The sequence below is a fragment of the Crinia signifera genome, chromosome 11, assembly GCF_055691185.1.
Source record: "Crinia signifera chromosome 11, ASM5569118v1, whole genome shotgun sequence".
Taxonomy (NCBI): domain Eukaryota; kingdom Metazoa; phylum Chordata; class Amphibia; order Anura; family Myobatrachidae; genus Crinia; species Crinia signifera.
Genome location: NC_139227.1, coordinates 24,046,912 through 24,062,091, shown reverse-complemented (window position 1 = coordinate 24,062,091; position 15,180 = coordinate 24,046,912). Strand labels below are relative to the sequence as shown.

The 15,180-nt window shown below is 43.7% G+C and overlaps 1 protein-coding gene across 3 annotated transcripts in view; it reads right to left on the bottom strand.

The window, feature by feature from the left end:
- The window catches only part of WWOX (WW domain containing oxidoreductase), a 904,953-nt gene that overhangs the window by 657,029 nt on the left and 232,744 nt on the right, over positions 1-15,180 (bottom strand). For all 3 annotated transcript variants that reach the window (XM_083163618.1, XM_083163619.1, XM_083163617.1), the window contains exon 7: positions 1,166-1,254. In XM_083163618.1, coding sequence (XP_083019744.1) covers positions 1,166-1,254 — 89 coding nt within the window. The remainder of the gene's footprint in view (positions 1-1,165; positions 1,255-15,180) is intronic.

Below are 15,180 nucleotides of genomic sequence, written 5' to 3'. Positions count from 1 at the left end.
TAAAATCAGAGCATTAACATCGTTCAACATTCAGTGTAGACCATTTTTGAATGAAAAATAAATAAAATTACAATTAATTTAAACCGGATTGTTTGAATTGCAAAAAAAGAAAAAAACAATGGACTGCAAAGGGTTAAGAACCAGATGTAACAAGCTTCAAAAAAAGTGATAAAATGGTGAGTGATAAACTGCCAGCCAATCAGCTCCAAACTGTCATATTACAGGCTGGGTTTGAAAATGACAGGTAGGAGCTGATTGGCTGCTTGTTTATCACTCTCCACTTTATCACTTTTTGAAGCTTGATACACCTGGCCCTAAAAGAGAAAAGGTGCCCTTCGCAAATGGTATCTGGTCGGCAGGTCGACAATCACTAGGTTTACAGTGAGTAGGTTTAGACCTAGGAATGGCCGACATACACTTTGTCGACATAAGAAGGACGACATAAACATGGTTAACACAGGAAAATGTCAACACAGGAAAAGGTCAACACAGGTTTTTGTGATTTTTTTTTTTTTACCGACTTGTTCAGACTTTACCATCTCAGTGCATATGGAAGGGGAATAGTGTGCCAAGCGCAGCAAGCGGTACACTTACATGGTGTACATGTCGGCGCAGACACCAAAAAAAGGTGAAAACTCATGTTGATGTTTTCCTGTGTCAACTATGTTCATGTCAACCATCTGTCAATGTCAACCTAGTGTATGTCGACAATTCTTAGGTTGGTGGTGAGACCTGCGCTAGTAGCCATACCTAGGTGACGACCTACTAACTGTAGACCATTAGTGGTCAACCATTTATCCCAGAACCGCACAATCTCCAGGAGTTTCCACTCCTCTCTATGGCACAGTAGAATCTGTCTCCAGAAACATGGCACCCGCTATGTTACCAGCAACTAACCTCTACTGTGCATGCTCAGGTTACTGGAAACAGGACGCCATGTTCCCAGTGATTAATCTCTGTTGAGCAAGTGCAAATCACCGGAAAAAGGCCGTTGCGCCATTTTTCGAGGGATTTTTGCCAATGCAACAGCCCCAATGCAGTAATTAATTTAACATGGCTACATGGCTGTATGGTTTGGGCCCGTCAACGCACACACTGCACCCATTATAGATAGGCCAATGACGGAAGCCTCTAAGGACATCAGTGACAGCTAATGTGCACTTACAGGTTTTTGCTCCGAAAGGCCTCAGCGAAGCTCTGCACACTGTTCAGCGAAGCAAGATCCAGGCTCATAACTTCCACCTTAGCTTTGTGCTGCAATACACAAAAAAAGAAAGGAAAAGGTAAATGATAAATAACTGTAAACTTGGATCAAGATCTCATATTACACTTAATGTGCTGTGGAATATATCCGAGTAGGCTAGCTTAATATAAAATGCCCACAGTGGGTGTAAATCACTCAAATGAATGAACATTCAGTGCCAGAGGTAGCGTTGGAGCACTGGAGAGCGGCTAAATACAGTGCATAGGTGTCTAACAAGTTTATTAAAGGCTATGAATTAAAAACAGATGGTGCCAAGTATCCTTCACTCTGACAGGTCACGTAATCCATCAATCTACTGCAGAAAGAATTAACCATTTCATGCCAAAGGACCTGTATTGTCCACTTCCAGGACGGCAGAAACAGATAAGACCGGGCGACAAAAAGTTGGCCATCGTCTACAACAAAGAGTGGAAGAGCGTTTTGTAAATAAAGCTGGACTGATTCTGAACAGCAAAACAAAAAAGGGGGCTTTAAAAGTCTACATGTGTATATATATATATATATACATACATATATATATATACACATATATATATATATACACATATATATATATATATATATACATATATATATATACATATAGCGCAATTACTCCCACATGCTCAGTAAGACCTAACTAGTAACTAAAACTGCATCATTTACATACTGTATGAGTCATGTTTACACCCAGATACACTTACATCCAACCAGGTCAAGAGCACCAACGAATAATGTAGAAAGCAACTGTCAGATTCAACAAATTCAGGGTTGACTTGTCAAAAGCAGCTCTCTGGTGCCGATGGCCAACCAAGTGATATGAAGATTAAGGCATGCTTGTCGACATCAAGAAGTAACTCTCTGGTAGGTCTAGGTGGGTGGGTTGAGGGGCATGGTTTGGCAAATCACATGATCATAACCCCACCATAGAAAACCCTACAGGAGGTTTTTGTAAATGGGTTTTATTCATTTTCAACAAAATATATATATATATATATATATATATATATATATATATATATATATATATATATATATATATATATATATATATGAGTATATTCAATCACTGTCAAAACTACTGTCTTGCCGAAAAGACGTCAGCTTTTGACATGAATAGATCGGAAGGGGTTGGCTGTTTTTCTCAGCGCTGGCTGTTTTTTTTTTCAGCAGTACATTTACAGAGGAGAAAGTCCTCACAGAACTCTCAAAACTGAAAGTGGATAAATCAATGGGGCCAGATGGGATACATCCAAGGATACTAAAAGAGCTTAAAGGGGAGCTGGTAAAACCAATAACAGAATTATTCAACCAGTCACTAGCTACTGGAGTAATCCCAGAGGACTGGAAACAGCGAATGTAGTCCCACTGAACAAAAGTGGAAGCAAGGAAGAGGTAAGCAACTATCGACCAGTGAGCCTTACATCAGTAGTAGGGAAATTGATGGAAACACTCTTAAAAAAGAGTTGTAGAATATCTCAAAACCAGCAATTTACAGGATCCAAAACAGCATGGGTTTACTGGGGGAAGATCATGTCAAACAAAACTTATTGACTTTTTTGACTGGGTGACTAAAGTAATAGATCAGGGTGGGGCTGTAGATGTAGCTTATCTGGACTTTAGTAAAGCTTTTGACACTGTCCCACATTGCAGACTGTTAAATAAACTTGAAAGCTTGGGATTGGATTCTAAGATAGTTGAATGGATAAGAGCGTGGTTGCAGGACAGAAAACAGAGAGTTGTAGTAAACGGAGTACAGTCAAAGGAGGGAAAGGTTACAAGTGGAGTACCCCAGGGATCTGTACTTGGATCGGTGCTTTTTATTATCTTTATTGGTGATATTGCAAATGGAATTGAGGGTAAAATGTGCCTTTTTGCAGATGACACAAAGGTATGCAACAGGGTAGACACACCAGGAGGGGTAAATCAAATGATTGAGGATCTAGGTAGATTAGAGGAATGGTCAAGAGCATGGCAACTACAGTTTAATGCCAAAAAATGCAAAATCATGCACTTGGGTCTCAAAAATCCAAAGACTAAATATAATATAAATGGCACTATAATGGAAACTACTGAGGAAGAGAGGGATCTAGGTGTCACTATTTCAGGGGACTTAAAAGCAGGTAGGCAATGTAACAAAGCAATGAAGAAGGCAAGTCAGATGCTTGGTTGCATAGGGAGAGGTATCAGCAGTAGAAAGAAAGAAGTAATAATGCCACTGTATAGGTCATTGATACGACCTCACCTAGAGTATTGTGGTCAGTTCTGGAGGCCATATCTCCAGAAGGATATAAATACATTAGAGACTACAAAGAAGGGCAACTAAAATGGTGCATGGCCTACATCACAAAACGTACCAGGAAAGACTAAAAGATCTTAATATGTATACTTTAGAGCAGAGAAGGGAAAGGGGGGACATGATAGAAACTTTCAAATATATCAAGGGTTATAACAAGGTACAGGTGGGAGACATTCTTCACAGGAAGAGGAGCAACAGAACACGAGGACATGCACTGAAACTAGAGGGAGGAAGATTCAGGGGAAATGTGAGAAAGAATTACTTCACAGAAAGAGTAGTAGATAAGTGGAATAGCCTACCATCAGAGGTGGTAGACGCAAATACAGTAGTACAATTTAAACATGCTTGGGATAAGCATATTGATATCCTTACAAAAAAATAAGGATATGGTTTGAGGTAACATGTTTAAAAAAGGGGCAGACTAGATGGGCCAAGTGGTTCTTATCTGCCGTCACATTCTATGTTTCTATGTAACCAAAGCAGTTCATATAATAAATTGGTCTGTGCATGAAGGGTCTAATTCAGATCTGATCGCAGGGCACATCTTGTTTGCAAATGGACAAAACCATGTGCACTGCAGGTGGGGCAGATGTAACATGTGCAGAGAAAGTTAAGGGGTCTCCGTATGGGGAGATTTCAGCCCCATTTCTAAGCGATCTGACTAGATCGCTCTGTGTATATGCCCCACCCTAGCAATGGCGATGCACGGTCCGTGCTTAACCCTTTAAGTGTCAATGTTGCTGTGAGAGATGTGCAAAATATCCCCTAAAAATGCCAGGGTCGTAGTCGAGGAATATGGATCACTTTAGTTATTGTTGGCAAATGATCTGAAGTCCAATTATTGAAGTTTTGTTAAACATTGCGCCAGAAAAAGAACAGACGCTGTGAGCGCCTCTGGCATTTTTAGCAGATATTGCGCACGTCTCTCACAGTAACGTTGCCACTCAAAGGCACCCCCATTGCCCCGTGTTCATAGGTCTTTAGATTTTGCTGGGGTGTGTTCACACTGAAATCTAAATTGCAGTGTAAAAATAAAGAAGCCAGTATTTACCCTGCACAGAAACAAAATAACTCACCCAAATCGAACTCTCTCTGCACGTTACATCTGCCCCACCTGCAGTGCAGCAGAGTTTTACCCATTTGCTAACAAAACGTGTACTGCGATCAGCTCTGAATTAGGTTGTGTTCCTGGATAATACTGTATGCCGGCCAACAGGTCAATATATCGTATTGGTGGTCCATACTACAATGATTTAATGAACAAAATAATGATCCCTTGTTCCGTCCATCCTTAAACTGCATGCAATATCTTCTTTGCAGCACGGCCAACAAAAAGAAAGGAAAAGATATTGTATGTGACCCACAGAAGCACACATTCGGGCACATTCACTGCTAGGTATGTCATATTGTGCCAATATCAGCGTAGTGTGTATCCACGGATACCACTGATAAAGTCGTCAGAAATAAAGTCCCAGCCAATCAGCTCCTAACATGTCACATTACAAGGAGATGAAAGCGTATCACACTGAGGAGCTCCTGAAGGACACAGAACACACATGTACAGTACAGTATATACTGGCAACTAAGGGTCTTTTAAAAGCTGCTTAAAAGTCAGAGCTACTGATAACATTAATACATCTATATGTTAAGAATTATTGTACCGGACAGCTTACGACATCAATTTGTGATTGGGGGGAGATAATTATCTTTAACACGGATACTGGAAATAAGTCTCCCAGTGAATACACAGGGTCTTTTTCTGGCAGAAGTACAGCCTACTCAGGCCTTAAAGCCCCTATACACTAGTGCGATTTGGCCCAATTTCACCCAATTCTGAAGGATCGGACAAAGAAATCAGGTCAAATCGCATCATACCCTCCAACATCCCCAACTTAAAAAACGGTACAGGGGTGTGGCCAATGATAGATGGGCGTAGCCATAGGGAAAAGGGGGCGTGGCCTTGGCCACTTTACTTTTCGACTACATGGCCAATTTCTTTAAGCGTTCCTACCTCGTTCCACTGTGTGATGTCTGGCCATAACATCGCCCGCTGTCGGGTTCACCATGCTGCGGCAGATCAATGCTGCACTGATGTCACGCCGCCCAGGAGGTGGTGGCTTGTGCGGCCGGGACTTGTAGTCCCTGCACATCCTTGACATCCTCCCCCGTCTCACCCTGAGCAGGAGGAGCTGAACGTAACACAGCCCTCCGCCGTGCACCCTGGGAGATGTAGTCCCGGCTGGCTGCTCCTCCATGCTTCCTGGGGAGCAGTCGGCAGTATAATGAACTACATCTCCCAGAGTCCCCAGTCAGCCAGAGCTGATGTTAAAAAAAACCCGTTACAATCGGTACAGTTTATTTTAGCCGGTACAGAACGTTAAAAAACGGTACTGTACCGGCTAAAACGGTACAGTTGGAGGGTATGCCGCATGTGTTTGACATCCGCTGTGAACCGATGCGCGGTCACCTGTGCATGTGGTCGGACGTGTCGCACAAAAGATAAATCGTATGTGCAGCCAACAGCGGCACATCGTGAGTGCTTCTTAGCACTGCAATGCATCGCATCACCCCACCGCCGGCAGCTCCCTGGGAGTCATTCTATATGCAATAAATCACAGGCTATTTATCACAATCAGATCAAATCAGATGTTAGCCCTGCGAGGGAGCTCAAGGGAAATCAGGTCGGACTTGTCCTTTGCTCAACAGCATATCTACAGATAGTGGTAGATGGTCAAATTAGTTCAGTAATACTATTCAGGTGCATGCAAGGGAGGGGTTAATACTTAGTAAGTAACAAGACATTGGTTCCCCCGGCACACTGAATAGTATTAGTAACCAATCTTGAACACTACTACATGTAGCGGTGGGGAATGAATACCCCCCTCATAGCATTTTTCGGATATTGGGGACTTAACCTGTAGTATCAAGATCAGCTGATGCCTGTTATTTTGGAAGGTAGCTAACTATACCATAGGTCTCAGAAAGGCAATATCTATAACGCAGCGAAACGTTTTTCTACAAGCATTAGAAGTAGAAACAACTATTCAGATCAGCTCCAATCCTTATACCCAGCACTAATGGAGAACCATGCCTTTATGGCCTAGCTGTGGCGTTACAGCAATTTCCACTGCATATTTTTATTTCTAATGTAAAGAATGATTTACATGAATCCTGAACGCAGCATATACGTATCTGCCTGAAGGATCGCAGGAAATGAGAAGTGGTACAATGAGCTGGTGCGTAAAAGCTTTCTCCGCCATAATGCTTATTATAATGGCATATAAAATAGACAGAATAAATAATACATGACTACAGGTAAATTTATACGTTGAAAAGTACTTCAACACACGCCATTACGTCTGACAACCTTGGGTTTCTACGCAGATGATACCTCTTAATAAAACAAATTGGTATTTTCTGTATCACAGGTAAGTAATATGTAACCTTAAAAATGTGCTTTGGAACACACACGCGTTGGCGTACATGAGCGGATCTGATCAGTAACCCTGGAGTCAGCAGACATAAGCAACGATATTTATATCAGCACTTAAACAATAAACCTGTTAAGCTGGAAAGTTGAGGGAATGGGTCAAAATGAGATTTACAAACAAAAAGGGTGCGTAGGCTAGATGAGCTGGATTCGCCACCAAACGTCTTATACCGTCTGTCAGCGCCATTGGCCTAGGTGTTCCCCCAAATGGGCCAGTCCAAGAATGAAAAGAAGGAGTGATATACTGTAGGACGTATTCAATCCCAGATTCCGACTGTCGAAAACTTCCCAACAGTCGGAATCCTGGGCCATTTTTTGCTCAGCTCGACTGTAACTTAACAGCTGGAATTCAATGTTCCACCTGTCAAGCGTCAGACAGTGGACGTCTTGGTGAAAACAGCGCCAGATTGTCAAAAAACGACTGTGAATTCAACAATCCATGGCTGTTTCCGACAAAACAGATCCGACTTGGTGGAAATAGCGGCCGGTACTGAATTCCGCCAATAACATTTATTTAAAGTAATATGGTTTATACAGTAGGTGGCGTCAGAACTCCAAAATATTTTTTTTCTGAGTGTAACGGAGATGGGTATCGGTCATGATCTGATAATGGGCCAGGTGTATCAAGCTTCAAAAAGTGATAAAGTGGAGAGTGATAAACAACCAGCTCCTACCTGTCATTTTTCAAATCCAGCCTGTGACATGGCAGGTAGGAGCTGATTGGCTGGCTCTTTATCACTCTCTATTGTATCACTTTTTGAAGCTTGATACATCTGTCCCAAAGAGCCCCAGTGCCAAGATGTCAGAGATCCTCCCGGAGTGAGACCTTCACCCTCATAGTGATGTCATGAGGTCACATGATTGTGTAACAGGGCCAGCACTGTTATGGCCCTGGGGACGAGCAGGGTCACCAACACTGCAGTGATGTAATCATTGTGATACCAACAACACATCTCTGGCTGATCGCTGCTGTGCAAAATGTCAGAGCCCTGCGATCATATAGTCGCCACCCTGCCAGAGTGAAATCCCGCTCCGTGCAAATCTGGGACTGGCTTGTGAAAATCACGCTGGTCGGCGTCCAGCTGCAAATCCTTTCACAACTCATTCGCCATCGAATGACTATCCCATCTGTGTGTAACCCAGAACCTACTCTACTTTGCGACAGAGATGGGCCCATCGAGACCGGAACTTAAATCATACCCCCTTCCCTGAAAACACTTCGGCACACCAACGTTTTTCCTAGAAAACATTTGGTTACCACCCACAAACTCCGGCTTCCTGTCAGTCAAACCGCGCCCGGCTTGCAATAAAAAATATTGCCGATCCTACTTGCGGCTTTGGCGCAGCGCATTGCGCAGTCATTCAATAATCAGTCGTCGTGCAAATTTGCGCAACAGCTTTCAGGTCTGGATGACCCCCAACGTTCCTGCATCTACTGCCACATTAATCACTGCAATAGTGTTTTGGATTCTTGCACTACTACCTTACAGAAAAACACAGTGTACGGTTCTAATAATTACAAGAAGAATGAGACATATTTACTTTCTTGTTTATATAGCAGAGACATCTGTTTATCTAACATTGTAGTGACCAATAAACGCAATAACCGGGGTAAAATAAATATTTGGCCCCCCACAGAACGGACACCCAAATCCCAGTAGTCCGAGATACATACACACGATCCCCGCCACAGCCTGGGAAGTGTAGGCATGAGCGGTGCAATGCATTAATCCTTCAAACACTAACAGATGCTGGCAGGGATTTAGGCTGGAATGTATTTACAAAGTGACAAATTATGTTTTGTATTATACAGAGAAAGGAAACGCACCCACAAAGCAGCTGATAAATGTCAGATGCAGTCATGACAAACGGTTTGTTTTTATTATACTGTAACCACATCTGGGCATTTTTTGCTATTATCATTTCTGTTCCTGTTTTTGCTTTTTTTTTTTTTTTTTCATTGAAGGATGCTAGAGGAAATCTGACATAGGAAAAACCAAGATTATTTATGACAATAATAATAATGTACCGTCCAGTGATGCTACCAGCCAGTCTGCTGGCGTAACGAAATGTATATCATGCAAAACTCTACTTTTAAACTGCTGTAGTATTTACATTCCAGTAAACATCCCATAGATTGGTATTAAAACAATACATATTTTATGATTTTATATATATATATATATATATATATATATATATTTAGAGAGAGAGAGAGCGAGCGAGCGATAGAGAGAGAGAGCGATAGAGAGAATAAGAGAGAGAATAAGAGAGAATCTGAAGAAGAAGCTAAATAAAGGCTTCGAAAAGTTAAAGCGCTATCTTTAAGTTGTTGCAATTTCTGAGTGCAGACATTTGTAAGCTGTGTTCGGCCTCCGACAATGACATACCTCCCAACTTCTGTGATGATGAAATAGGGGGCGGGGTGTATGCAAATGAGGGCGCAGCTTATGCTAATTAGCCGCAACCTAATTTTCATACGAGAATACGCTGTGCCTGTGCGCACAGCGTCTATTCTATTAGATTGGGGGGCTCCCAACTGCCACCCCCGCAGCGGGACAATGACTGCCGCGGGTGGGACAGCGGGACAGGACCCGAAAATCGGGACTGTCCCGTTGTAATCGTGACAGTTGGGAGGTATGCAATGAGGACCATGGAGGGCACCAGAGCAGCTGTTATTTCATAGGAGTGCTCTCCCATCCTGCCTATATACATATATACACATATATATATATATATATATATATATATACACACACACACACACACACAGTATATATATACACAGTATATATATACATATATATATATATATATACACACATACATATATACACACATACATACACACATATAAAATCTTCTGACAAATCGTATGAGAATTTGAATAAATCTCAGTGACAGCTTTTGATTAATCTAAGACAGACTGACCAGCTAGTATTCCGGCAGGCTGACAAAGGAGGGGCAGTGGTGGTCCAAAATTGGTCAGCATATAAACAACAAGATATTACATCAATTGGCTGACTCTAAAAACATACGTTAATCTGGACCATAATCCCACTTCTCACTGTTGACAACTATCTTGGAGAAGCCTGATCAGCTGGTTGGATAGATAGTAGGATCTTGGGCTTGTAAATAGTGCGCAATCCGGTCAGTCCACTCTTATATACATTACCTAAGATCCATAAAAATGCGAATAAACCACCAGGGTGACTGATCATTTTGGTCCGAGGATCGCTTTTACAACCATTGGAGCAATTCATTGATAAGTTTTTGCAGCCTTATGTACATGTATTATCTAGTTATAAGAAAGATACTAAATTTAAAAGAACTCCAGTATCTACCTGCTGGTTAGACACTTTAGACATGGCTTCTTTATATACAGTAATTCCGCATAATGTTGGCCTTGAAATTGTGGAATTTACCTTGAGTGACTCTACCAGGTCTGGACCCCCCTACGGTGTTTTTGGTTGAGTTAACAAGTCTTGTGCTCACTAAAATATCTTTATGGTAATGAATATTACCTGCAAACCACAGGAACTGCAATGGGTTCTAATTTGGCACCTGCATATGACATTTTCCCACGGTTTGCATCAAAATGATATATTTTAAGCGTTTTATTGATGATTTGTTCTGAATTTGGTCAGGGACTAAGGTGGAGTTTAGTGAGATGTAGACTTTTTGAATGGTCTTGATACCCCTATTGGTTTTACCTCCGACATTCAAGCCACTGAGATTAATTTTCTTGATCTTACAATTTTTCGTGACAACGACCATTTAAGAACAAGATTATACCATAAAGTTACAGATCGAAATACTTTCTTGCACTTTACCAGTCACCAGCCAAATAATCTAAAGGAAAGTTTACCCATTTCTCAGTTCATCCGAGTTTTGAGTAATAACCCTTCCATCTCTACTTCTGAACTACCACTAAGTGAGATGAAATACTGTAGCGCTTTTTAAACAAGGTTATTCCAAAAAACCTAACAAAATGCCTCAAAGCGAGAGAAATAATGACACAGGGTGACAACATGGACAAGAGGTCGGGTATTGAATAGGATGATGGGAGCATGGGAGGTAGAAAAAGAGGTGAGAGGAAGCGCGCGGGGTAAAGACAGGGATTGTGTGGGGGGAACACAGAAGGGAAAAAAGAGAAAAGGGATAGGAGGTGGGAGATGGACAGAAGGGGAAAAAAATACATTGGTCCATTTAACTCGGAAATCCATTGTCAAACATTGGCCGATCATTTCTTCCAATCCAGCTCTGGTGAGTGCTGGGAAGACTTCACCTATATGTGCTTACCGACGTGGATGAAATATGAAGGATATACTCATGATCTCACTACTACAATCTAAAACTAGCACCACATTCATGGATACCCATACGGAAAAACGGTTGTTATAAATGTGCGGACTGCACTACAGGCCACATAGCGGTAGAAAAATCGGTACTTGTTTCCTAGAACGGCCACATTCGCGGCCATCGTATACGTTTAAGTTAAGGTACACGATGGCCGCAATGGACCCGATTTCCTTTGAAATCAGGTCCATTTTGCCGTTAAAGGGAAAATCGCGGGCATCGCATCGGTCGGGACCATTAACATTGGCCCCGACGCATAGTAAAAAATGTGAAATGGGCCAATATGACCCATTTCACATTATATATGGCCCCGTCGTCACCCCACAATTGACGTGAACCCGAAGCGTGGTGAGCGCAGCGAGCCCGCGAGGGGCGGAGGTGCGCGTCCTCCAACCCTTTCATTCCCCTACTATCCACGTCGGTGTGGAGTTGAGAATATATAGTGTGGCGAGCGCAGCGAGCCACCGAGCCCGAAGCGTGGCGAGCGCAGCGTGCCCCGCAAGGGGACGCGTATACCTGTGCAGTTATACGCGTCCCCTCGCGGGGCTCGCTACGCTTCGGTCTCGGTGGCTCGCCACACTATATATTCTCAACTCCACGCCGACGTGGATAGTAGGGGAATGAAAGGGTTGGAGGCTGCGCTCGCCACGCTTCAGGTTCACGTCAATCGTGGGGTGGGGTTTACGCTGTAAAATTGGGGGTCTAGGGAATATTTTACATTGAATCCAATGTAAAATCGGGTCCCACGGACCCTATTCACATTTGATTCAATAAAAAAATCGGGTCGGTCGCATGGCATGCGACCAAATCGCATGCGATGCGATCGACGTGATTTTTCCGACACGACCACCCCGATGGAAATCGGTGTGGCCGTGCTAGGAAACAAGTACCGAAAAATCTTCATTAAAAATCAGCTTCATTGTACAATGGACCATGTTATTTATTTTTAAGCTTATCCATGCAGATTATACTAGGTCGGAATAATGACTAGGAATTTCTGTGACCTAATGGCCAATTCTTTGACATCTAAGGTACCGGATAAACCAGTGGCAATACTTTTTTTTTTTACAAATACAGTGTTCTCCCCTAGAATTTTTTTCCAGCCGGGTGGCATCAAGAAGTAGCCGGGTGGGGGTCTTCGCAATAACAAAATGTTTAAATTATGACCATATTGATTTAAACTTGAGATTTGTATATATCAACCCCTTCCCGACATTTGACGTACATTTACGTCATGGTCGGGATGTACTTCCCGACACATGGCATAAATGTACGTCATGCCATTTAACTGTCACCGCGTCAGAGCCCTGACAGCAGACATCTTCCCTCATTGCCCAGGGGGGGCAGCGATGCCCTCGCCCATCGGCGATCGCTGTGATTGGCTGTTCAATGTGAACAGCCAATTACAGCGTTTTTCTGTGTACCGGCGAATAACGTTCGCCGGTGACACAGGGATCAGTGGTGATTGGTGCTGTAAAGTACAGCACCAATCACCACCGGGTGTAAGGGTGACACTGGTGGTCACCCCACCTCACCCCACCTGCCCCCAAAGGCTGTGATTGGTCCGTCGGACCGACGGACCAATCACAGCCATTTCACCTCAGATGAAATAACGGAGACAGCCCTGCAGCCGCCATTCCGGTCAGGAACAGCGTGCAGAGCGGTCTCCGTGCCCATCTGTGCCCTATACTGACCTGATCAGCGTTGGTGCCAGCTCCTGGTGTGACTTCCTTGTGTGACTTCCTTGTGCTGCTGCTGCTGCTGCTGCTGCAGCAGCGTCATTGTGTCAGAGATTTAAATTGTGTGCTTTAATTTTGTATCTGCTGCCCCCCTTTTGTGCTGATCACTATAAACTAAGTGATCAGCACCTTTTTTGGGGTGCAGGTTTTTTTTTTTTATATATATATACCCTGTCAGGTTGCACCCACAGTTGTGTGCCTGCTGCCCCTCACTGCTAATCAGTGTTGCATCACTGCTAATCCGTGGTGCATCACTGATCAGCAGAAGTACAATGTGTCACGAGAAAACAATCTCAAAATCACTGGGATAAGTAAAAGCAAAAAAAAGTTATCCCCACTTAAGTGATACCTGTCAGATTTGAAAAAAAGGGCTCTGTCAGGAAGGCAAAAACAGGCTGCGGCGGTAAGGGGTTAATTACAGGTGTATTTTTTATCATCTCCCAAATACTGGCCCACATTGGGTAGCACAATTGTTTTATAACAGCTTTACAGAAATACTGACTGACCCTACAAATGTCCCTCAGATATTTAAACAAGCACTGCGTTTGCCCCCACTTGCCAGCTCCACATGGTTAAACCCCTAGTGACAATATAAAGAAAACAGAGTGGATGCCAGACGACCACTCCCTTTAATATTCTCAAGCCTCTGTTCCCACCCAGACAGCGTGCTTCTTCTTTAAAAACAGTAGGAGGGATGTCACAGTGTACAGGTCCCCAGATACAGAATGGAGCGCTACAGATCATGTGACTGAAGCCAATGTCCCATCCGGCTTCCCTATCTGACGGAACATGCTAACGTTGGAGAGGTTGCCGGGTGAACAACTAGAACTTGGTGGGCCCCATAGCAAAACCTTGAAAGGGTGTCAGGAAAAGAGAGAGAGGAAAAGAGAGAGAGAAAAAGAGAAGGGAGGGAGAGTGGGGTGGTCATGAGGGAGAGAGAGTGCTTCACAGTAAAAGAGGAAGGCGCATGGGAGGGAGAAAGAGAGAGGATAGAGACTGGGGATGGGCAGAGGAAAAGGGAAAATAGCAGGGTAGAGAGGTATGGGGAGCATGGGAGGGAGAAAGAGGAGAGAGGAAGCACACAGGGGAAAGAGAGGGATTGTGTGTAGGGAACACAGAAGGGAAAAAAGAGAAAAGGGATAGGAGGTGGGAGATAGACAGAGGGGAAGGACAGAAGGGAAAAAAGAGAGGAGAGAGTACAGTGAAAGAGGTGTAGAGAGAAAAGGGGAAGCAGTAACAGGTTTGAGAAAAAGAGGAGAGCACCAAAGAGAAGCACAGGGGAAAGAGGGAAGAGAGTGGGAGAGGGACAGAGGTATGCGGTTGGGGAATACAGAAGGGTAGAAAAAGATAGCATAGGTCATAGGAGTGCAGGGGAGAGAGAGGGGTGAGCACAGGGGAATAAAAGAGAAGAGAGAGATCAATGAAGGGGGTAGCTGGGGGGGGGATGGGGGAGAAAGGTGGAAGGAGATGAAATAAGGAGAGGAGAGTGTGAGAGACAGGCATCTTGTGCAGTACAATACTTCCTATATTAGCCCCACTGCTATCTGTACTACCTCCACCTCCCTCCCACAGTAAGAGCTATCTTCAGTGGCCCACACCCATACTCGTTGCTGTAGCCGGGCCACCTTCTATCTGCATATAGGCAGTGCTGTCGCCAGGGCTGCACTGCGCTGTACAGGTGGCGCCGCTGGGTCACCTTCTCTCCACATACACAGCCCAAATGCGCAATATTTGCAACCATCCTTGGAAAACTTACATTAGGGGTGCAAAAATATGGCGTTCCAGTGCTGGCATGTTGAGCAGTGTTGGAATCCCGGTGCCAGTCTTCTTACCAGTATTGCGATTCCAGCACCGTTATTACAACTGCACCCTGGACACTGGTATGCTGGCCGGATCCCCTGGCATATGCTGAGATGCCACAGCCTGCCCCCACTATATTATTTCCATCTGTGTTTACTAAAGACGGAGCAGGTGCTGATGTCATGTGGAATCAGCTGCCCACCCCTGGCAGGCATGAGCCCGCCCACTGGGCATTCCCTTGCTCCGGCTC